Here is a 26,176-nt window from a genome sequence, read left to right on the forward strand (position 1 = left end):
TCATTCGTGCACTTGATAGACGGGTATAAATCACAACAATCCTGTCTTGACAGCCAATTTCGAGAATTTGATCTGGTTAAAGACATGGCTTTCCCGCTCCACTCACCGAAACCTGCTTCTGTTTTATTTTTACACAGCACCTTGTCATATTTAGAAAAGCAGGCTCGCCTGCTTCCTCTTAATGAAATTTTTTCTTAATTACAGTTTTAGCTCTTTAGTGTTAATTACTTTTCTATTCAGCCTGAATTTTCATAGTATCTCTCAGGGATTGTTTTTTCTTTTTTTCTCACCCTTTTCACTCATGGATATTCTTTTGTTTTTTTTCCCAAAGATCCTTTTCATTGTCAAAAGTTGTTGTCAGAGGCACTATTTGAGACTCCTAATTACCAAAGTTATTATTTTTAAGGAGAAAGACTTTCTTGTGATGTAGTAAAGTTACCAAATCAGAAAAATTTTTTAAAGTGCCAGAAGCAATCACCAAAACTAGCACTGATTTCAACAAAATTTCACAAAAAGGTGAATGACACTTATTTTCACCTAATAAGGGATGCAGAAATATCTGTTCTGTTGGCTAAAATAAACCCCACCATGTAAAAAGACATGGCCACAATGTGGCAGAACCACTTCATGCCTGCGTTGATCTTGGAGTGGTCTAGGGATTCTGAATTAAAATGCAATCTTCAGCTGTAGAAGACGCTAAATGAGAGACCAGGAGCACTGAACAAATTGCGTGGATCCCTTGCATCCAGATTCTCAGATCTGACAAGCTTAGGGGCCAAGTACTAAGGTTTCCTCTTACAAATCCACGTGGCATTTGGGCTTCCGACATATCAAGGAACGGGAAATAGAAGAGAGGGAAAAAAATCACTCCAAAAATGAAGAGAAGATTCTCTGAGCGAGCAACTAACAGTTGGTAGAAATGAAGCTTCCTACTGGCAGTCAAATCAAATGTAGTAACAACTCAACAGCTCCCCGCTGCTTGCTGACAGCGTGGTGTCACACACTGGGACAAACATTCACTTAAACACTGATTGCAGGGAATTGCCCTTCCGCCAACGCCTCCCACCAAAAACGTAATGAGCAAAAGCAGAACCATTTCTAGGAAAAAACCAAGAGTCCCATTCCCCAGCTCCCCTAAAATGATCACGTCTCTGTCTTTTTGTAGCCCACTGGGAGTGAGTCTTCAGTTGAATGTGGTTGCTGCAGTTTCATTGTTATGTAGCAAGTTGTTTAATTATTCTCCTGCAACACACACACAGATGTATACACCACACACACACACACACACACACACACAGACACGGGCCCTGCCATGTCCCTGAATGGTGACTCAGTGCAGTGGCAGCAAAGGAAATGGAAGTTTGGGAGTTTGAAGAGTGCTCCTCAGTGCAATAGTCTTTGCTCTCAAGGTCTAATCAGACTTACAAGCCAGTGTGTTTTTTATCTGAGTAGAATATACGGTTTTTAAAAAGGGCTGAAGTTCTTTACAAAGCATGTAGGCAAATGCTCTCATTTTATAAATGAGAAAACTGAGAGTCAGGGTGGTACAATGACTTGCCTCAGGTTACACAGTGCCTGGATCCAGAGCTAGAACCTATGTCTCCTACTCTGTTGAATACTACAAGAAGTCAGGGCTCCCTGGGAAAGGAGAAGAGAAGAAAAGCAAGCGGCAGAAACTCTGGTACAGTCTTTTTTTTAGTTGATTTTTTAGAATGGCATTTTATATTTAGAAATTTTTCTCTGCATGTTTGCATTTGGACTTTTGAATGTGACAAACGACAAGCAGGTCCTGATTTGAACTCTTGGCTTTTCAATGGCTTCTACTGGCTTCACTGGATGCTATCTTGTTGCTGAATAATCCTTTTTTTTTTTCTTTTTTTTAACAATACCTGTCATGCTACAAAATAAATCCTTAGTCATTTCCATGGCTTGAATTAAATATATGTGCAGATATATGTTATTTTCCCTTGCCTGCAAATAGTGGCTTTTGTGTTTTAGCTTTACTTTCTCTTCAGGTAACTAGCTCGATGAAATGTTTATGTAAAAAGAGGATAGAGGAGGAATTTTTAGGATTAATAATTAGCTGAGTTCCCCTCCTCCCTGCCTCCCCACTACTCTCCTACTTCAGCTGGACGACACCTGATACCAACAATATAATGTCACCTCTGCTGTAGATCACCCAAGACCAGCTGCATTTACATCCAGATGTTAACTACTGCAGACTAAGCTATTAAGGTAAAAATATAAATATAGTTTAACTGCTACCCAACAGATGGGGTTTATTGTCTCTGATTGTGCTGCAAATCTCCGTCTAACACAGAAATTTTCATATGTGCTTGAAGCAACCTTTATTTCAACAATGATTTCCTAGCATTTAGATTTTCTCAACACTGTGATTCACTCAGTTGCAGAGTACCTTTTAGAGTTCCACTCCTGGTGAACTGATCTATGTCTATAGAAGCAGCTGGTTTATTGGTCATTGTAATTGCTTTTGCAAAACATTATCTTAATGAGTAAAGAATGACATCAATACTGTGATCTCCATATCCCTATATCAACTTGTGATAGCATTTGCATTTCCTGTTTCAGTATAGCAGAGAATAGTAAAGGGAAGTTCAGGAAGCCTGAGCTTTCATTGACCTCGATTTGATTTGCGAACTCCATCACTGGAGCGTCTGTGAGTAAAGCATCTATATTCAATTGCAATTTGCAGAGATCAGTGCATAGACTTTCTATGAGTTGAATGTCTGTTTATTTCTTCTCTAGCGCGGTGCTGTGGGAAGGTCTTCATTTAGCTGTCAGTCCCCTTCTGTGTCGAGTTCTCTTTGGTGTGCTCCTTGACTGCTTGAAAACAGAATTGTCTGAACACAAGCAAACTTTATTGATCCATATTTCCGTTTGAAAGACCAGAGATTTGTAGTAGTAGGAGACTATTGCTTTCCCCTAGAAAGCTTACTGCAGAGGAGATCTGCTTATGGCATAGTAAATCTCTAACACCGAATAAATGTTACATTCAGCATATATTGTAAGCCTCATTTTAATGATTTACCTTGGGTACTTTTTTTTTTTTAAATCTCGTAGAAACCTTTTGTTTTAGTGGTGGTCTCCACCCATTGCCTAGGGCTGTTAGACTCTACCCTGGGCATAGTGATCTGGTCAAGACTGGGACATCTACTACCCAAATGGTTGACTATAGCACACTGTTCGAAAGCCCTTCTGTCTTTAGGCTTTTGGTTCGCAGAAGGATAACTTGTGTAAAGTAAGAAATATTTTCAGGGATCGGAGACAAAATGCTTGTTTTTCCATCTGCTGTGCATCTTTGTTTCTGTCTAGGAGGTTTTCGAGATTCTCTCTTCGGATCCGTTGGTGTCATGTAGTTGAGCAGTTGTGAGGATATAGTTAATTAAGCTGCATTAGGGCAAATATACACACTTGTTAAAACACTTAATTTGCCTCAATAGTATTGATTACATGGCAGAAGTTTGTTTAAACTAAATGGTATTTCCCCCCTACTGTTACAGTTTTTGAGTGCAATCTGTATAATAGCTAATAGCCATCATCAGTTAAATATCATGTTAGTTATAAAGTAATGTCATAAGAATTGATTTGGACTTGGCAGTGGAGGAGAGCTCTCCCTTCAAAGCCGATGTAGATGATTAGCCAGAGTTTTAAGCAGAATCACGGTTCATATAAACTGTGTACATTTTATGGACTTATAGCTGCTCTATATTACATGAGCGCCCATTAAAGAAAAGCTCAGACAGTTAATTATGCAAAACATCATGTATGCAATTACTCGGCATTATTATGCATTTAACAGTTTTATTGATTTGTCAGTAGCTCACTTACTGTATTTAGAGCCATAAACAAGAGATGCTCACCCCCAGATTGAAATAGGTCCAAGAAAACAAGCTAAGGATAAATTGCACTACTAAGCGCCTCTGCATCAGATCAAATCCTTAAATACAGAAACTGTCAACAATCATAATGTGCAACACATTGTGATATCACAGGACCATTTCTTTTCCCATTAATAAAGTTTATCAACCAGGAAGCATAAGAAATCACCTGGCAATACAAATTGAAGCAACTGCAATTTCCTACATCTAAAATAGTCTGGGTGACTTAAGGAAATCAGCAGTCACTTCCAGCTTGCACAGCATAGTAAAATGGGATGCTGCTGTGTCCACAGACACTTACACCACGTACATACTTACAACACCCCTAGTCCTCATTAGTTTAGTCGATCTTATTAGTGCATTTCTCTTGCCATATTTATGGGCCTCCATTGCAAGAAATGAATTGTCTCCATTTCCAAATCCCTTATATTTTGCAAGAGTGAAGACATAGGATTCTACAGGTATCTTTATATGTCAGATTGAATGACAAACCAGATTTACCTGGGATTTAGGAGTATCCAGGACATGGGATTTTACTGCTAAAACCAGGATAGTTGACCAATCTAATATTAGAAAAAAATTAAATGAGAAAGGACCATTGAACTCTACAACCCTAAAAGTAGATAGGGTTTCAGTGAGGTCCTGCTGTTAAGAGTTTGGTCAGTAGGTATGAAATTATAATGCATGGGACACTTTTATTTCAATGATCAGCCAGAAATGAGTTGAACGTCTTGATTACTTGTACTGAATTTCCTTTTTGCTTGCAGTAGAGAGCCTTTTACAGAGTTGGGAGAGCTTTCAGCTCTGATTTTTCTTTTTAGGGGGCTGGCTCTATGTCTCCGCATTACATAGCTCTATCTCTTGTCAGCAACTCAGGCACCAGCTTTGAGGGCAGCTGTTTTCTTACTCTTGTTCTTCATGGAGTAAGCTAGAGAGAGTCTTTTGAACTAAATGCGCAAGTTATTTGTTCAAAGAATCAAGAAGCAGCTTTACTAAATCTAAATCATTGTGATCCTGATATACAGAAATCCATTCTATTAGGGCTCAATGTTTATTAAAGGAGGCCGTAAAATTATACAGAAGCATGTGTGCATAAGTTGTCCATGTGTTTTTATCTTTCTGAGCGTGTGGGTCAGGATTCACAATTCTTCCTTTACAATTAATGATCTCCTTCCGTTAGGTTAACCAGGCAGACCTTAAGATATTTCTTATTAAAAGAAAAAATCCTTTCTCTTCTTTTCCCAACTAAGCCAGTGTACCTTAATGCAATGATGATATGTTAGACCCAGCAGTTGTCAAAGCATCGTATTACTGTGATGCCATAATGACACCCTGTCTCTGTAAAGTAGTCATGTTTTCTCAAATCACACGTTGCACCGTTGATTTCTGACATGACACTTCATTCGGTTGCTTTCCCTTTCTTCAGCATCACCATTCTCTGACAATAGCAGCTGGTGCCCATTTTGTTACTAAGTGATTCACATTTTGCCACTTTACGAGAGTGCAATTAGTTGAAGCAGGGGGGAAAAAAGCTCATTGTAAAGTAGCGTACTTGAAGTTGTAACTCAGGCTGCCATGGGAGCTGCTGGGGTCATGGGCTCTGAAGCCTGTACCTCCGGGAGCTGCAACATTAGTCTAGAGGTTTTCTTCTAAAAGCATAAAACACAAACGCACACACACACACACTATAGACTATTAAGAGCTTTTATTTTTTAAAACACAAATACTTAAATATTTAATCTGGTAATTTCAGAATGTAGAAAATCAACCAGTCCCCATAGATTCATTTTTGTTTTGAATCAGTAGTGATTAAGTGCTGGGACTTGATAACCTTCTTTTCTATCCCTGAAATTCTGTGATTCTGATGAATCACACAGAGGAGCTGAGAACTCTTCTTATCTCTGTATTTGTATGTAAACTTGGAGATTTGCTGCATTGTGTCCTTATGCAAAAACATTGGAAATAAATTTTTAAAGCATTTGGAATTTATGATGATGATGATTACCTTTCCAGGCCCTTAAGGATGACAAAGAATAGAAAATATGTTAACTTCTTTAATTGACATTTATTTGGCCTACCAAAGGGTTTATTATTGGTATAGATATAGTAAAAGTTGCAGAAGATATTGCCTTAGTATAACAAATGAGAAGATCTAAGATGATCTGTATACACATTCCATATGAGAATTTTATGCACCCATTTTCCCATTTATTTCTCCATTTGTTTTAGGGTGGAAATACAGTAGCAAATGAATTCAAGATCTGTGTAAAATTCACATGATGAAATACAGCTGCTTGTTAAGAACTTGTATTTCGGTGAAAGGGTTAATAATGTATAACCCTATGGAACATTATTGTTCTACCAGAGTTTAACAAATACAAGCACTGGCTGAGCTTCAGACCTTCCATCGAAATGCAGACCACTTTGAACATCAGCACATGCATGTGGGAATTCAAACTCCTGACGGTTCATTCACGATCACACATTTACCTGGATGTAGGTAGAATCTCTGAAAACAATTAAGCTTGATAATTACGATAGAAATTGAACATTAACTTACAGATTATCCTTTCTTCCCCCACAGCAGCAACTTTAATTGATTCTTATTCTTTCTTTCTCTCACTCTCTCTATGTGCACGCATATACACACCATTAATTAACTTTCAAAAATTACATCTTTAAATAGTCAAACAACTAAGACATTTTATTTGGCTGATCATTAGTATCTAATGCCAAAGATAATTTTCACCTTGCTGACCCTAAGCAGGGCTAGGAAACGACTTCCTAGGTTGAAGTATGACCATCAGAATTATTTGATGCTGTATCTCAAACTGTGTTGAGATGCTTTTTAAAGCCCTGAAATTTCAGGTAGGCTGTTAAATTCCTCAAATCTAGTGTCTCATACAGAAAGGGAACATCACACACCGGGGCCTGTTGTGGGGTGGGGGGAGCGGGGAGGGATAGCATTAGGAGATATACCTAATGTAAATGACGAGTTAATGGGTGCAGCACACCGACATGATACATGTATACATATGTAACAAACTGGCATGTTGTGCACATGTACCCTAAAACTTAAAGTATAATAATAAAAAAAAAACCTAGTGTCTCATATATAAACTAAAGGTTATTCTTGACATTGTTATTTCCCCCTCTAGTTTATTCTCAGGGGGTTCATTCAGAGGTTTTGAGAAGGGAGTTAGTTGGTCTTTCTCCCTGTTCATCTCACCATTTCTCTTAAAATAATAATAGTAACCATACTAAAGCTTTAAAATAAATATTTCCCACGTATTTTGACACATGTTATTTCTATTCATAATTCTTAACTAAATTTAGATTTTTATTAATCCAATGTGACTTAAAATTTCTGCATTAACAGCACAATGTGGAATTGGGCTTATTCTCTTTGGCTACAGATAAAGCCATCATTTTGAAAATGGCTCTTTCTGACAAAAAGGTGTTCTTTTGAAATAAAGTCCTATTCACTACATTCCTCTTAGAGTTAATGTGAATTTTAGTGCCTCTAATTTTAGATTGAAGTGAAGTCTAGAATAAAACCCACCAGCTGACAATTGAATTTATAGATAGTTGTGAATATTTCAGGCTTGAATAATAGAGCTGTAGAATTTCAGAGACAGAGAGGCAGAGAATTAAGACTCGCTGTAGTTTTAGGTTATAATATAATAGTTTCTAGGAAGTGTTCAGTGTAATAAGCTAAGTAGTAATTACGAGACAACCGTGTTGGTTCAGAGATTCTGTTTAGGCATCACTGCACACCCTGGCTGGGTGATGCAGTAGGGCAGACCTGCAGCCAGCGCAGTGGCCCCTTCACCCCTTTTCCACTTATGCATGGGCTGTGGACATAATTGCTGATAAATAAAAGTAGTAGATCTCTGCATGCCACCTCTACCTTACTTGCTTGCTTATTTATTAAAATTGAGTAAATAAACACCATTAAAAACTCTGTTGTCTTCAAGACATTTTTGCTCTGTACTTTGGAGTCAGGCCTGAGTTCAGATTCAGGCTGTACTGCTTCCTAGCTGTATGACCCTCAGCAAATTTTGACAGGTCTGAGGCTCGGTTTCCTAAAGAGAAATACCTCCCTTATGAAGTTATCTTGGGGTTCAATGAGGTAATATTTGTAAAATGCTCAGCTTAGTGCCTGGCACATAATAAGCACTTGATAAATGGCAATTCTGACTTTTATTATTTCCACTGGGCAAAAGATATTAATTAAGGAAACAGTTCGTGGCAGGGCAAAAACACGTACAACCTACAGCACAAATCCAGTTGGTTCACTTTCACGTATGGCTCCAGTGGCCAGACCTTGTTTAGGAGAAGATACTGCTTCTGTTTCAAGGACCTCTCTGGCAGGTTGTACCTCCTGAATTTCCTTGTTTTATCCAGCCTATTGCCGAGTTATGGACTGAGATTTTGGATGAGACAACTTGCTGGAGAGTCCCTATTTTTCAGGGACTTTAACAACATGCATTTGACACATAAATATTTGATGACTTAGCAAATAACTGCTCCGTAAATGGGAGGGCAATTTCTGGCCTTGTTCTTTAAATGAAGAGTTCTGCAAATTTTACAAGTCCATGAGGAAGAGCCTGAAAAAAAAGAAAATTGGGGTGACAGTGACCATGGAGGACACAGGAAAACAGAGAGAGGAAAAAAAAATTTTTAAGAGGGTCTGAAAATCAAGCAGCCCCAAGAAACCCTCCTCTGGATGAAAAAAAAAAAAATTCTAAATTAAAAAACAGTGCCTTGTAGGCAGATGGTGAAAGAGTTAATTGTCATAGCTGTGGGAAATTCAGTGCTGGAGAGAGGAAAGGGGAGCAAGCATGGTTTAGTACCCTAATAACTTCTAACTCTAGTCTAAGATCATAATGTATGTGCGCACAGTCCAGTAATTATAAGGTAATAAGTGAAGTGGTGGTGTAAGTGCTCTAAATTAAAAGGAATTCACAGGGCTGCTGTAAGTCAGTCCCGACCCGCTTTCTTTCAAACGTTGACTTGAGGAAAGTGCTTAGCCCAGAGTGCTAAGGAGACAAGGAGAGCGATCTATTAATTACAACGTTCATTAACAGTGACGGGTACAAGGCAGCAGATGCAGAAGAGAGAGGAACGCCGTAGTTCAGGCTGGCAAGGGGGATATTTTTTTCTTTCGCTAGTTCTTGAGGAAAGGACAACACAAGTGGGTGGGCGAAAGTACGAAGATATTTTGGTGGCTTTCTCCTTCCTATTTGCTTTCTTCACATCCTGATACTGCTTGACTTTAGAAAGCTGTGCAAGATTTCTCAAAGTGAAATATCTTTGGTAAGAGGCAAATCTTGCCTCAGTGCTTTGCTCCTGAGACCGCCTTCTTGGAACAGTTAAGTGAAACTTCCTGCCAGAAAAGTTCCATATTTTTCTTCATTTTGAAGTAACAGAACAATGGAGGACCCGGAGGAGGGCATGAAATTTGTGCAATGATCAAATGTCATTAGATTTATAGTGAAAGAGATAATTGCATCCCTTTGGTTATCCTTTGACGAGTCTCCCAAATTCTAGTGAATGACCGTTACCCAGAGGGATTCCCATAAATCAACTTTCCACTGGGAGGCAATTATCTAAGTCCCTTTCTTGACTGTCAATGTCTTCTTTCTGTAGTGGGCTCTCAGAAGCTTCTTAGAGATTTTGCTAAACGAAGTTTTGCACAAAGGCTAAATAAAAAGAAAATAGGACCAATTATATCTTTTCATTTAATTACCTTTCCAGAAATTTGGTCGCTTGTGAGATCAACAAAGAAAGAGGGCTGAAGTGTTTCTTCTAGATAAGAGAAACACTGTGTCAGATTAGATGCTTCATCATTTTTCCTTTTAGGAGGTGTAATGTTAAATGACAAAAAGAAGTGGGGAAAGGACCGTCACAAATATATTTTTTAGGACAAAATTTGATACATTTCTACTTTACTGAATATAAATATGACATCAGATTTTATAATATCAGATAATATAAATATAATATTAGAATTGTGGACTCACAGGTATACTGAAGGCTCAAATGGCTTTTACTGATTCATCTCTTAAATAATGGCAAATCACACGCAAGAAACACATGCACATATTTATTAATCAATGCTGGTGATCAGTCACTAAGTTTTGCAGGCTCTAGGAAATAATCTTTAAATATTGGCTGGAATTTTATACTTGATGTCTCTCTATATTGCCAAATGACTATGAAATAGAGCAATTTAAATAAAGAAACAAAGTGATTGAGGATATATTCCCTATGTGTTTTAGTCAGATCAATAAAAGGCACAGTTATGCTTATGGAAGCGTGCTGACAAACAGTAATTACAGAGCTGAGGATCATCTGTTCAGTCTTGAAAATAAAAGTTTTATTCTGTTCATAATAAAATGATTGCAGCATCAGAATGAGGAAGGAAAGGTAGAGTGAGGATAAATACAATTTTAGAAATGGTATAGACTTTGCAAATCACCACCTCTTCCATTGACAAATTTAGAATCTAGAGTTGATTTAGATATTGACACTGGTTCTCCAAGAGAAAGGTAAAATAAAAGCAATTGGACCCTTTAGAGCTTTTGTTTATGGCCTATCTGGGCCCTTTGTTGTAACCCTGTCAAGCCCTTATGCTGATTACCTTCTTGTAGAACAAGAAGTATTGACTAGAGAATGAATGATGTGTAGTCCCTAGCCCTTAGGAAACACTCTCAAAGAGCAATGTCTTTAACATATGAATTCTGTTTTTTTCCTCCTTTTACCTTTCCCTTTCCCTTTCTCTATTTTTTCACCATCTCTTTTGTTTCTGCCTCTTTTGGTCTCTGTGTTTGACACTCTTTTTTTTCTGTCTCTGTTTGTATCTCCTCAATCTCAGGCTTCTCTGCAGAATGTCAAACAAAGATCGACACATTGATTCCAGCTGTTCGTCCTTCATCAAGACGGAACCTTCCAGCCCGGCCTCCCTGACGGACAGCGTCAACCACCACAGCCCTGGTGGCTCGTCAGACGCCAGTGGGAGCTACAGTTCAACCATGAATGGCCATCAGAACGGACTTGACTCGCCACCTCTCTACCCTTCTGCTCCTATCCTGGGAGGTAGTGGGCCTGTCAGGAAACTGTATGATGACTGCTCCAGCACCATTGTTGAAGATCCCCAGACCAAGTGTGAATACATGCTCAACTCGATGCCCAAGAGACTGTGTTTAGTGTGTGGTGACATCGCTTCTGGGTACCACTATGGGGTAGCGTCATGTGAAGCCTGCAAGGCATTCTTCAAGAGGACAATTCAAGGTTAGTGTCGGACCTGGGTATACTCTCCCCACTTCCAACCTCACATGATGGGTTTTCGTTTTTCCTTATTCTTATTCTCATAAGTCAAGTACCATAGTTTTAATTCTCTCTTGAGTAGAAAATAGAAATAGATTACAACTGATAGTGGAAGATTTATAGAATAAAATCCCCCCAGATATACTCAATATCTATTAATTTTCCTCTTACTGTTAAGCTTTAATGGTGCAAGGATAATAAACTTTGGGTAGAGTTTACAAGAGCATAGTTATTGTTAGAGCAATGTGGGTCTATATAGCAACTGTACAAATGCACATTGGACTAACAGTGTTTTTGACCCCTTTGGATCTTCTTACAGATGCATGGAAATAATAAATACTTTAGACCAGTGATTTCCAGACTTGAGTATGCATTAAAATCATCTGGAAATCTTGTTAAAATGCAGATTCCTGGGTCCTACCTCCAGAATTTCTGATTCATTAGATCTGGGGTGGGAGCCTGCCTGAGATTGTATATTTTTAACAAATTTTCAGGTAATGCTGATGATGCTGCCGGTCCAGGGACCAATTTTAAGAATCACTGCTCTAGGCCGGGCGCGGTGGCTCACGCCTGTAATCCCAGCACTTTGGGAGGCTGAGGCGGGCGGATCACGAGGTCAGGAGATCGAGACCATCCTGGCTAACACGGTGAAACCCCGTCTCTACTAAAAATAGAAAAAATTAGCCGGGCATGGTGGCGGGCGCCTGTAGTCCCAGCTACTCGGGAGGCTGAGGCAGGAGAATGGCGTGAACCTGGGAGGTGGAGCTTGCAGTGAGCCGAGATCGCGCCACTGCACTCCAGCCTGGGCGACAGAGCAAGACTCCGTCTCAAAAAAAAAAAAAAGAATCACTGCTCTAGACAAATTTAATTACCTACTCATCTTTCTTTTTTCCTTATGGTTGGATATACTTTTTCTAACTTTTAAATGAATTTATATTAAAAAAAAACCTTCCAAATTATACCAATAAAATGTCATTGAATGATAAAATATACCTCCAACATATGTAAGTGATATATACCCCAAACTTCATAGATTTCAGATTTATAAATAACATTATTTCCCCCATACAGTGTAGAAAAATAGGACTGAAATTTGTTTATGCCCTTTTAAACTGGTAATCTACAGATCTAGAATTCAGTTCCTGAAAAAGCTATAGATATATATTCTGGTAAAAAAATTAGATTTCACGTTTTTAGGTCTCTTGTAATTCACTTTTGAAGAAAATAGGGGAAGAAAAAAATATATTTTGAGGATCCACAGCACACCAATGGTTCTGCTCAGTGGTTTACAGAATGTATCTTCCTAACAACCAGTTATGGACACAAAGTCTATCTTCACACATATCAGTGGTTCTCAAGCTCGCCCGCTCATTGGAATCAGTGGAAGACTTAAAAAACATGCTGATGTCAGGGTTCATGTCCTCAAATTCTGAATTAGTTGGTCTTGGGTACAGCCAGGGAAAGGGGGGTTTTTGAAATCTTCCTAGGTGATGCTTAATGTAAAGGCAAAGTTAAGAAACACTGCACTATACTGTGCTGTATTATTTGCCAACAGTTCTCAAAGTGCAGTGGCTGTACCAGCAGTACCAGCATCATCTGGGAAAATGTAAGAAATGCAAGTTCCCAGGCCCCATCCTGTATTAACTCAAACAGAATCTCTGAGGGTGGGCCTAGCTATCTGCATTTTACCAACCTTCTGGGTAATCCTGATGCTAATTCAAATTTAGACCCCATGCTCTAGACCATGCTACTGCTGATTCACCACTGACCATAGACCATCATTATCTAATGGCCCCTTGTTGGATAGAACTGAAACCAATTTATTTGGAGCCTTCATAATTTTGTGACGTACTAGTTTTCAAAGTACAAAAGAAGTAATGTTTGTTAAGTGCTAATCCTTTTAAATATTTTCACAAAACATGATTCTGAAACCCTTTATGTGTACATGGAGCAGTCTCCCACCTTCTCCCTTTTTTTTTTTTTCTTTTTGAGGCAGATTTTTACTCTTGTGGCCCAGGCTAGAGTGCAATGGCATGATCTTGGCTCACTGCAACCTCCATCTCCTGGGTTCAAGTGATTCTCTTGCCTCAGCTTCCCAAGTAGCTGGGATTACAGGCATGCACCAACACGCCCCTCTAATTTTGAATTTTTAGTAGAGACAAGGTTTCACTATGTTGGCCAGGCTGGTCTCAAACTCCTGACCTCACGTGATCCACCCACCTCAGCCTCCCAAAGTGGTGGGATTACAGGCATGAGCCACCGTGCCCGGCCCACCTTCCCTTTTAAGAGCATCTGGAAATCCAACTCTTCTCCATCAGTTGCACTGAATATTTTAGTGACAATCCTTACTTGTACTGGCTCTCCCTTGCTTTTCTGTTGTCTGTTACATAACTTCCTTGATCTGTGGCTGATGAGAACACAATCAAAATGTTTAGTTAGTCAGGTGCAGTGGCTCATGCCTGTAATCCCACCACTTTGGGAGGCTGAGGCTGGAGGATTCCTTAAGGCCAAAAGTTCAAGAGATTAATCTGGGCAACAAAGTGAGAACCCTATCTCTATAAAAAAATTTACAAATTAGTTGAGCATGGTGGCATGTGCCTGTAGTCCTGACTGCTGGAAAGGTTGAGGCGGAAGGATTGCTTGAGCCCAGGAATTGGAGATTGCAGTGAGCCATGATTGCACTCCAGCCTGGGGTGACAGAGCTAGACACAGTCTCAAAAAGAAAAAAAAAAAAAAAAGTTTACCCAAAGCACAATTTCTCAAGACATCATACTCTTACATAGTAGATGAGTACTTAATCCTAATCCTCTCATAGCCTTTCATAGTTTTAAATTAAGAGCACAAAACCAAGTTAGTATGCAGTACATATGAATGTCCTAAATATCTTCATAGCTATATCTTTATAATTTCTGGCTCATCGTTGCTATATTTATTGATATTTTCTTACAAAAATCTTTCATTTACTGGATTTTTATTTTCTTTATCCTCATCTATAAATTGAAGGCATTAACCTCAGAATACTTAAGTTTAAAATGAAATATAAAATCACATGCAAAGCGAGTAAGCTAAAAACAATGGTGGTCTGTGCACAAGGCTTTTCATCACTTCTGGGCATTTGAGAAATCTCTTCAGTCTATTTGGTAACACTACAAAACTTGAGAATGAAAGCACACCTCAAATCTTTGGGTGTTTACCAGCCATTGTTCCACAGTGTTATAATCCTTATGGTTACAAAGTATATAAAATTCAAACTGTCATTAATTTGATTTTGTTAACTCAGTTTACACAGCTCTGAATTTTAACTACACAAAGATAAGCAAATATTTTGGGATAAATTCACCAGCACTGAGTGCGCTGATATAAGCAAGAGGTTCTCAATGTGAAAACCACTCCCATTTATTCAACAAATATTTACTGAGAACCTGTGATTCAGACAGCAGGCTGGTTGGAGTGTCCTCTTATCCACATTTTATTAAAGCTTTGTTCCCAAAGGTTGTGGATTGAGATGAATTCCTCTAACAAATGTCTCCTGCCTTGAAGAAATACCAATTTTTAGGGTTGAGGGGATTAAACCCTTGAGTCTTCGGTATGTTTTGCAAAGATAGAATAACAGTGTGAAAAAATTTCCTGATACATGTCTCAAAACATTTTATAGGTTAGACATTAAGCTCTGCAATAGTTATTTACTGAGCATTAATTAGAATAGAGCAATTGGAATTCTATGCATGATTATTCTTTAGGATGCTGAAATGCTACCAAAAGCTTAACAGAGCAAAGTGCAGGGTGATTCTTGGCATTGATGTATGTGCTCAGTTTTACTCCATATTGGAGAGAGCAAGTTTCAAGGATTTTGAGCAGGAGACAGAGATGTCACTGTCCAGATTAGCACTCTGGACTTGCCCACCTGGCTGTGCTTGTAGCTGGCAGCTGCGCAGCACTTGGTGAGGCTACCCTGCTAGCTACATCATCAGGCATCACACTGTGGTGCTCACTTAGCCCCAAAAAGGCAGTGAGGCAAATAAAGGGATTAAATTGTGAAAGTATAATGTAATAATTAGAGCGGTAATTGTAAGGAAGATTGGAACGGCCCCTCCTTTCTGTGGCCAAATACAGTAGTGATAGCGGTTGAACTCCAAAGATGTTGAGTGTGGCCCAGACTCTTATTCCAATGCTGAGGCTGCCTTAGAGTTCATTCTCATGCCTTCAGACAGCATTGCAGCCAAACCACCCTTAACAGATCATAGTCTCTCCCTCCCCTCCATTAAAGCTCTCCAAGGAAAAAGAAGAGATTATGTAACTCCCCTTGACAACAAGCCTTGCTAGACTAGAGCCCCAATGGACAGGCCATTACATAAATGTGACTCCTGCATCACCAGGGCCTGGTTCTACTCTCATTGACTTAAGGGATGTGTATATCCGTAGGCATTTTCATATATGCCATCATCTGTTAAGATTTTTCCTTTTTAATATATCTTCTTATTATTTTTGAGACAGGGTCTCACTGTGTTGCCCAGGCTGTTGTACAGTGATGTGATCTTGGCTCACTGCAGCGTCGACCTCCTGGGCTCAAGTGATCCCTCCCCCTCAGCCTCCCAAGTAGCTGGACAACAGGCATGCACTACCATGCCTATCTAATTTTTCACTCTTTTGTAAAGACGGGATCTCCCTGTGTTGCCCAGGCTGGTCTCAAACTCCTGGCCTCAAATGACCCTCCTGCCTCAGCCTCCCAAAGTGCTGGGATTACAGGCATGAGCCATCTTACTTCTTATTTTAACAATTTATTTTTAGGATTGGTTATCGAGTGTGTAATAAATATGTAAGTTTAAAAAGTTGGGAAAAATACTTCTTAAACTTGGAACCGAAAGAACATATATCCAGAGCATATCTTGAGAAAAGTAATACAAATTGTTCTTTTCAGAGCTGAATGTGCTATTTCTGTTGTGAAAGACAATTAATCATGGATTTCAATGAAAGGTAAATAGAAAGGAATATTTTACTTATTGACTATTTTGAAGTTATCATTGAAAAACTATTGAATTAGGTCAGCATTTAGTTGGGTAGAAGCCAAAGTTTTGCTGTTTTGTTTTTATTTTTGGCTGACCAAAATACTTTTTACAAAACTTTGACAGCTCTACCCCGTCATCCAATAGGGTTACATTGGCAGCAGTGATTTCATGTCATTTTCTAGGCATAGTAATTTTGGGAATGTGACATTGTTATTCTTCTGATTTTTTTTTCCAGTTCCAATTTTGGCCTTAATTCATAAATGATTAGAGCCTGCCTTTCCTTCCTTCCTTCCTTCTTTTCTTTTCTCTTTTTTTTTGGAACTTCTCATTAAGAGTTTCCCCTAGACTCTTGTTAAGGAGGCAAGAGCAGGAAAACATCCTTACACCCAAGTAGGTCAATACATATTTCATTATTTAATAGACAAAACACTAGCCTCCTAAAGTTTTTATGTCCATATAATAAGGAAAATAATTTTATAAATAGTTTTATTTGTGTAGATAATATAGCCATTCTAACTGCTCATTATAGTGCAGATAAAGTATTCTTTCTCCCACATTTAAAAAGTGGGAAATTGTATATTTAAAATGTGAGATTTTAAAAAGATGTTCATTATATCACGGGTTTTGGATTTATATAAAGCCAGGCCCAAGTCTCAGCCACTTACCAGCTGTGAGACCTTAACCCCTCTTTTCCTCTGTTTCCCAAGTGATGAGGGTTACATGAGAGAATGAATATTGAAGTACTTGACCCATAGTAAATGTACAATAAATTATTAACTTTGGTTGATATTGGGAATATGACTGGGATACCCAGACACTGGATGGTTCATGTAATCTAGCACAGAGTTATCCTTGATGTTAAACTAGAAGGACAGGTATGTCACCTTCCAGAGCTCACAGCTGTCTCCACCCTTTAGCTATGATCGTAAACCCTCTCTCCCTGTAGCCATTTCTCACTGAAGGTGCCTTTATATGATTGGAGGCATTTAGGTAAACTGTCTGGAAATTTGTTTAGTTATATTTAGCTTATGGTGCTCAATTAACTTTATTTCCCTGTGAATATGGATGGGAAACTGCATACATCAAAAACAAGCCTGAATTTTGGAACTTGCATAAAACATAAAATTCTCAGTTAAGCTTCACATGTGAAATTTCGGCACTGAAGTAGTAGCATATCTTCCCTGTGTGAGGTGTGGGAGTGACCATTATGGAACTAAGTCCACTCTGAACACTGCAGGACCTAGGACAAGAGTACAGCAAACACCCAAATACTGCATAGTATATGTAAATATATTTAAGTTATAAATCAAGATACCAAATCACTAAGTGAAATTTGTTCTAGTCTCTTATTTGACCAACTATACCTTCATAATGGTCTGGGAGACTGACGTTTTATTGGTCAGTCTTTGACTCCAAGGAGCAGTTTTGTGTCAGTGAGAGGCAGTGCAAGGAGAGCTGGTTCATAGCTTGCAGCCCATACCCTTTCTTTCTCACTCCTCTGGCTCCCAATCTTATACATAGTGTGGACACCCTTGCCCACATGTCTAAGGCCCAGTGACCCCTTCCAAACAGCTGTTCCTTGACCACGCACAGGTCTAATGTGCACACCAGAAGGGCAGTTTAGTCCAGTCTAGCTTCCAGAGAACAGACCCAGGAGAGAGTCCCGCTGAGGCCCTGGCACTTCCATGGGCTTGTGGTGATCTAGCCAGGGAGTTTGAGGGTCTCAGGTACTCGGGATCAAGGTGTACGCAGGGGACGGCTCCAGCTGGGCTTTGTTCCCTTCACACTTTGAATGGGATCCTTGTGCTACGTATACCTTCTAAAGCCCATAGCCTTCAGGCAAGGGCTGTTCTTTTCTGAGGCTAAAGTGGCATTAATGTGAGCCTAAATCTCACCTTAAACATGGGGCATTAAGATTAGTCATTTTCCTGCAAGCCATATGCTAAAGGCATGCGGGCATAGCCCTTGGATCTGATGAGACCAACTGCTTTACTACACTGTGAATTGTATGACTCCTTCCTGAAGCAGGCAGTGTAGTCCTAGAGGATCTTTCCTGATGTTGCATTTCTTTTGCCATCATGTGCTGTTTCAGTCTTAGAATGTTTTCAGCCATAGAGAAAATAAGAACTTACAAATTGAGTGTACATGATATGAACTTTCCAAAGGAAACTAATAAAATGTATTTAACCCAAATAGTGTCTAGAGAAAATAACTACCTCAGTTTATAGTAATTGGTAGCTTTAAAACTCTAACATGTTATAAAATTGAAATCCAAAATAATATGGAAATGGCTAAATTGACTTGATGAATCGCAGTGATTATCAGTTTGAATGCAGTGTTAAATTAAATGTAGAAGTAATATTTTCCAAAGAAATGTTGTCTATAATTCATTGCTTTAACTTTTTTTTTTTTTTTTTTTGAGACAGAGTCTCTTTGTATTACCCAGGCTGAAGTGCAGTGGTGCCATCTTGGCTCAATGCAATGTCCACCTCCTGGGTTCAAGTGATTCTCCTGCCTCAGCTTCCCAAGTAGCTGGGATTACAGGCACACACCAGCAAGCCTGGCTAATTTTTGTATTTTTAGTGGAGACAGAGTTTCACTATGTTGGCCAGGCTGGTCTCAAACTTCTGACCTCAAGTGATCCGCCCACCTTGGCCTCCCAAAGTGCTGGGATCACAGGCATGAGCCACCACGCCCAGCCTACTTTAACTCTTAACTTGTTTTTGTTATAAGTTTGACTTTTCCACTTCTTGCATTTGATGCCAGTTATGTCTGAGTTTTTGAAATGCATTAATGTTGCCAAATTATAAATAACAAATATCATTCTACTCTTGCTATTTTAATTGTTAGGTTCAGTGTTTATTTTAATAGTAAAAGTATTGTAGACTTTCTTTTTTGGTGAAGATGTACTGTATGAATGGGTGTCCTAAAACGGCATAATTTAGTTTTTCCTCTCCTGGTTTTGACTTACTGGAACCACTTCTTGGGACAAATGAGTGGTGATTCCTTTTCCATGGTTTGTTCTGACTTGGGAAGTCACCTAAATTATACTTTTGAGGTTGTCAAAGAGCTACTGGTCAGCAGGCATTTTCAAGAGAAAGATAATAAATTAGATAGTTTAAGTATCTTAGGTTATCACATATCTTAGAATCTGTGGGCCACATGCCTTCTCTGTTCCATACTCTTTGTTTTGTTTTTTTTAAGCTGTTTAAAAATATAAAAAACCACTCTGAGCTTGAGGGCATTCAAAAACAAGCCCAGACCTGGATTTGACCTGCTGGTCATAGTTTGGGTAACTTCTAAATCAAGACACCCTATTTATCTTCCTTGTAGGCAACACTGATGAGAAAGATTTTTATGCCAAAGGATTTCCTAGGCAGTTTTGTGTACATATCATTTATAAAGTTGAAACCCAATCTCTATCATAATGACTTTTTTTCGTCTATTATTTCCCTTTTCAGAATATTTTTACTTCTTCAGAATTTTCTAGTCTCTTTTCTCTGTTTGGATATTTCAAGCCTGTTTGAACTACACATCTATGAGCACTATGATATATATGAGTAAATATGTGTGTGTGTGTGAGTGTGTGTGTGTTGGCTAGCTAATTAGAAAACAGAATCAATGTAAATTAAGACAAAGTAACAGAGTGGCTGATGAAAAAAGATCTTTGGGTTGTGCAAAATCAGAGTGATTATTTTCAGAGATTTTATTTCATGGTTGATCTTTGATCAAGGAAAGAAAAATAGAATAAAATGTAGTGATCCTCACTAGATTTTTGTCCTTCAAATATTAGAAACTCCACTTTGCAGAAAACAGAATCTCTGGTGTCATTTACATGTTTATTAAACACATAGCATTATGTTACTGTATTTTGAAAGTCATTTAAAATAGGCACATCATTTTAGCTTTGATTTGTAGGGTGTGTTTTCCTGTTGGGTGACACTACATAAGAGCCTATCCCATGTAAGGGGTATATGCCAATGGCATTCAGGATGGACACAAATTTGCAACAAAACTTTTAATGCCCAACTATAGCTCATGTCAAGTTAAGCAAACAAAATTAACTTTCCTAGCAATGTATTTGCAAAAGGGTAACCTTCTTTCTTACTGTTTCTGTTACTTCACAGTGATATGGAAGAAGTGATAGTGTGTGTTTCATATTCCTCTGCTGATAGTAAATGTTTATTTAGTTATTTATTTTTTGAGACAGAGTCTTGTTCTGTCACCTAGGCTGGAGTGCAATGGCATGATCTTGGCTCACTGCAACCTCCGCCTCCCGAGTTCAAGCAATTCTTCTGCCTCAGCCTCCTCAGTGGCTGGGATTACAGGCGCCGGCCACTGCACCCAGCTAATTTTTGTATTTTTTAGTAGAGACGGGATTTCACCATGTTAGTCAGGCTGGTCTCGAACTCCTGACCTCAGTTGATCCACCCACCTTGGCCTTACAAAGTGCTGGGATTACAGGTGTGAGCCACCGCACCCGGCCTTATTTATTTTAAGTAATACATTTTGTAGTAGCAATATCGCAATATCACTAATTCATGATAGTTACATTTAATAAAAGGACAAGCTTTTTCATAGTTTTTCAACTTGTATCTTTTTTTTTTTTTTTTTTTTTTTGAGATGGAGTCTCGCTCTGTTGCCCAGGCTGGAGGGCAATGGCGTGATCTTGGCTCACTGCAACCTCTGCCTCCCGGGTTCAAGCGATTCTCGTGCCTTAGCCTCCTGAGTAGCTGGGATTACAGGCACGCTCCACCATGCCTGGCTAATTTTTGTACTTTTAGTAGAGACAGGGTTTCACCATGTTGGCCAAGCTGGTCTCGCACTGCTGACCTCAGGTGATCCACCCGCCTTGTTCTCCCAATGTGCTGGGATTACAGGCGTGAGCCACTGCACCCAGCCTAAACTTAGTTCTATCTTTATATTTTAACAGAACTTACAATGTATCTGTTACATAAGCCAATATTTCATGGATTCTACTGTGTGATATGGCCTGTGTTAGAATCCAAAAAAATACAGATGTAATTCTGGAATAAATTCTCTTTACACACGCATACTTAATCAGAGCCTGTACTCTTATTTATTTTTCCTTTAATAAAACCCTCTGCACTCAGAAAATAAAATCAGTTCCCTATAGATCTCGTGAGCTAGTGTCCTCGGATGGAGTAGCATGGATGGAAAGCTGCCCTTCAGGTGCTGACTGTGGGTGCAGCTGGCATAAGACCTGGTGCCTCTCTGGTTCCAGTGTGGGAGCATCCCCTATCCTGACCCGTCTGGGTTACTCAAACGTACCTGTTCCCGATTCAATCATTCTCTTATGGAAAAGAAGCCCTTGCATTACCATTTCTTCCAGTGATTTTTTTTGGAGGGAGGAGAGTTCTCTTAACCTGACCCAAACTACAACCTGTTAAGTCTCTGAGCTCTCCTAGCAAGTAACTGTTGAGAAGGAAGTTTGTGTTGTTTTTATGTTCCAGTCTAAGGGACTTCACAGATCACTTCCAATTAATTCTTATAAAAATGCCGTTGATTTTTCTGCCTTTTGCAAGGTGGAATTTTACATTTGTGAGTGGACTTTCAGGAAGTGGGTGTGGCTGACTCTTTGCCTACAGATCACTGGACTTTCCCCAGAGGACATGCCATCCATAATCTCTATTATCTGATGACTATTTGTTTTGATGAAGGTACTGGAGGCAGTTCTTTGATTACAAGATAAACTCCCAAACAAAGACATCAGTGCCTTTCTTAGCACTCTAATAGCTTTCCTTCATTCCTCCTTGTGCTCCCTTAACCCAGAACCAAGTCATGACAAATAAGGCTGCTTCAGACCCTGCTAGAATAGCCTCAGTCTACTGAACAACATGTTAAATGCTTGAGAGCAAAACAATAGGAATGATACTTTGTGCTTTATATTTTTCAAAATGCATGTTTTTGTACATATGTTCAAATAATTATACAATAAAAGCCATTCCTCCAGTAAACTCAAAATTGGTTATGGCTAAAGCCAGGTAGGGTATATTAGAATGTTCACTCTAAATGTAGGAAAGAAAACAAAAAATGAATGATGAGAGTTGTGTTGTCAGAAGTTCCTATTGATGTGGCTCACTTTTGCTTGGTAACTAGTTGTGGGGGACTATGACTCAATATGATTTGCTAAATCCATAAGAAAGGGAACATCAGTTCTTGTTAAAAGTCAAACTGTAGAAGCTGTTAGGCAACTCGTGAGGTATGGCTGGGTGGGGTTCAGAATTTTGACATGAGTAAAAGTCATGGGTCAGGATTTTATTTTCTTTTTTTTGGTAAAGCCCAGGGCAGTGATGTGTTTTCCTGATATACTACTAGATAGACTTAGACAATTTCTTAGAAGTTATAAAACACATTAACTCACTCAAGTTATAAACCACATGAATTCACTTTCTTTTAAAGTTGCTGATAATGAGACTTCAGTGATGTAACAGCCTAGTCATTGGAGCTCATTTATACAATTTAAAAAGTTTCACACAAGCTCAAATTTAGGTACAGGGTGATGGTGTAGTATTTTAGCTTTTATACTTAAAAGCTAATCTGTTTGTATTTGAAAGAAGTGGCATTTAGACTTAAAAAATGTGGTAAGAAACATAAAATTTACCATCTTAACCATTTTTTTAATGTATAGTACATTAGTGTTAACTATATGCGCATGGTTGTGCAATAGCTCACGAGTCTTTAGTATTTCATCATGTCAGATGTAAACTCTGCACTCATGAAACAACTCATTTCTCCCTACCCCCAGTCCCTGCTAGCCACCATTCTTGTTCTGTTTCTATGAGTTTGGCTGCTCTAGATGTCTCATATAAGTGGAGTCATGCAGTCTTTGTCTTTTTGTCACTGACTTATTTCACTTAGCATAATATCATCAAAGTTCATTCATGTCATTGTGCATGACAGGATTTGTTTTTAAAAACGGAATAATACAGGAGTCCCCCATTATCTGCAGGGGATATGTACCAAGACCCCCAGAGGATACCTGAAACCACAGATAGGACTGAACCATACAGAGATGAGGATTTTTTTTTTCTATACATACATATCTATGATAAAGTTTAATTTATAGATTAGGCCCAGTAAGAGATTAACAAAAATAACTAATACTAAAATAGGACAATTATGACAATATACAGTACTAAAAGTTATGTGAATGTGATCTCTCTCTCTCCCTCGAAGTATTTTACTGTACTGTACCTCGGGTAATTGAACCTGCTGAAAGTGAAATCGCAAATAAGAGAGGACTACTACATTCCACTGTGTGGATAGACCACGTTTTCTTTGTGCATTCCTCTCTTGGCTGACATTTAGGTTGCTTCCATCTCTTGGCTATTGTAAATAATACTGCAGTGAACATGGGTGTACAAATACTTGTTTGAGATCCTATTTTTAATTCTTTTGGATGTATGCATACACCAAGAAGTGAAATTACTGGATCACGTGGTAATTCTATTTATAATTCTTAGAAGAACTCCCGTACTGTTTTCTAGAGCGGCAGTACCATTTTATGTTTCTGCCAACAGAGCACAAGGGTTCTAATTTCTTCATATTCTTTTCAGTGCTTGTTATTTTCTGTTTTTTTTTTTCCTTCAGTAGTGACCATCCTAATGGGTAGGAGGTGAATATCTAAATATTTTTGAGAGATTTTATATATATACCAAATTTATATATACACCAAAGTTCTAATCTTTTATCACCTTAGGCTTATCCATAAGTAATTTTATATATATGGATAATGTACACAGTTGTCTTAAGATTCCTGAGCTTAATGCAATGGTTTTAGATGAATAATTTGTTAACCTATAATAATATTAATAGTAATTATAAATATATTAGTTTAATTTATAATAGTAATGAATATATTTGATTTTGCAAAGTGTCACACATTGTTCTATGTGCTTTACATTAATTATCTTATTTCTTTAATCATCCTAATGAAGTAGGCACTTTTATCATGATTATATTATCTTCTTTTATAGATGTGGAACTTGAGGCAGGGAGAAGTAATTGCCCAAAGAACAACTGGGTCCCTGAAATCTTGAACCCAGAGCCTGTCCTCTTAACCCCTTCATTACACTGCCTTGTATATTTTAAAAGCTTTTAAAAGATTCAATGATTTTAGATTGTATTTTTCTTGAGAGAATTTTAATCCATGGGCAAAATTGTTTAAGTTATTAAAATAAAAATGAGGAATTAAGAATATGCCAAATGTTATGATTAGATAATATTCAAGGTTTTTAGAAAGCAGACAGTAAGAACTGAGTCTTAAAAATACCTAAACGTTTTGTAATTCATTTTTAGAAATCCCTTAAATGTGAAGCTTGAGAGCACAACTCTTCAGTACCACCATCATTTCCATTTCCTGGGTCAGTTCTCTGGATTTTTATCATCTGACATTCATTTCTCCAACCAATTTTTGTTTGTTAGTCTTAAACTGATCCTAAAAATCTGTCTCCACTAATGACACTTCTGTATTCTTTAATTATTTATTTTAGGAAGAAAGAGGCTTATTTCTCTCCTATTTTGATGTGAGAATAATTGTCCATTTGCATATTAAACTTTGTGACCACCAGAAGGCAGCTCAGAATCAATCCCTTTTTGTTGTTGTTGTTGTTGTTGTGTTGTTGGTCTTGGTCTCTTTTTGTTTTTCTTATGATAAATGATAGAAAGAGAAAAAATTTTTTAATCTATTTTTAACAAAAAGTTGCTGTATTATTTGGAATTAAATCTCATTTTATCTTGGTTTGAGCAGACTTAAAAAAAGGGTATCTCTGATAATACTAGAAAGAATACTATTGAGAGATTATTTATTTCAAGGACATCTTTGTTAATTTAGAATGTAGAGCTGAAAATATGAATGTACCTTTAGAATGAATCTGAATACATATCCCAAATCTACATTCTGATATCCATTTTCTTTTCAGTGCGTACTATTTACAGTTTCCATTTGAGGACAATCAGAGATAAGCACAAAAATCTTCAAAGGAAAGAATGTAGCCCAATGTGTTGTCCTCAAGTGTACCTTTTTTTTCCCCTGCTTTTGCCTCCAGAGCATCTTCACTACTCCCAAAGTTCCTCCTGCTTTTGGAAAAACCTCACTGTGCCCCAGAGCTTTCGCCTATGTTTTACGTGGAGAACAATTTCAAATTTTGTGATACTTAAAGCAAAAAGTTTTCCAACTCATTCTTCTATTTGTTCTTCTCAGTTATTATCAATTTACAAAGATTTCTTTACAAAGTTTCTGTACCTAACTTGGGGGAAACTATCTTACAGAGTCATGAGCAAGAAAGGAAATAATGGATAATAGACTGTAAAGTATTTTTGTCGTTGCAGCCTTTTGTCCATATGGTTTAGATAAGAGATGGCTAAACCAAGGCCTACGGGCCAAATCCATTTTGCTAAAGAAAGTTTTATTGGAACATGGCCACACCTATTCTAGTATAGTCTGTGGCCGCTTTTGTGCTACAGCAGCTGAGTTAAGGAGTCAGAGCAGAGACTGAATGACCTACAAAGACAAAAATATGTACAATCTGGCCCTTTCAAAAAAGCTTGCCAACCAAACCCCTGCTCTTCTGTGGAAGAGTTAGAGTTAAACAAATATCCCACAGTGGAGGAGGCATTTTTATCCTAGGTCCCTTGGACAGTCATCAAACAGGAACCCCCCCACTCTCCCTGCTAAGTTTTCCTCTACTTTTCTTTCTTACTCTTCACAGGGGGATGCGAGGCACTTATCTGAAATCCCTAACATAGAAGACAGTTCAGGTATACAGATTTTGTTTTAAGCTTTAGGTACAGACTACATGCCAGGAGCTTCCATTGTTTTCTGGGCTTTCCTCGTCCTTCTCTCAATCCACCCAGCAGCCCTATCTGAGTTCCCTGACCCTTGGGGTAATTACTGTTTTTTGAATGTTTTACCTT

The 26,176-nt window shown here is 38.3% G+C and overlaps 1 protein-coding gene across 8 annotated transcripts in view; it reads left to right on the forward strand.

The window, feature by feature from the left end:
• ESRRG (estrogen related receptor gamma) overlaps positions 1 to 26,176 on the forward strand; it is a 592,374-nt gene that overhangs the window by 402,111 nt on the left and 164,087 nt on the right. For all 8 annotated transcript variants that reach the window (NM_001132224.1, XM_063728289.1, XM_063728299.1 and 5 more), the window contains 1 exon segment: positions 10,780 to 11,195. In NM_001132224.1, coding sequence (NP_001125696.1) covers positions 10,793 to 11,195 — 403 coding nt within the window. In that variant the 5' untranslated portion in view covers positions 10,780 to 10,792.

This window comes from Pongo abelii, chromosome 1 (assembly GCF_028885655.2).
Source record: "Pongo abelii isolate AG06213 chromosome 1, NHGRI_mPonAbe1-v2.0_pri, whole genome shotgun sequence".
NCBI classification, from domain to species: Eukaryota; Metazoa; Chordata; class Mammalia; order Primates; family Hominidae; genus Pongo; species Pongo abelii.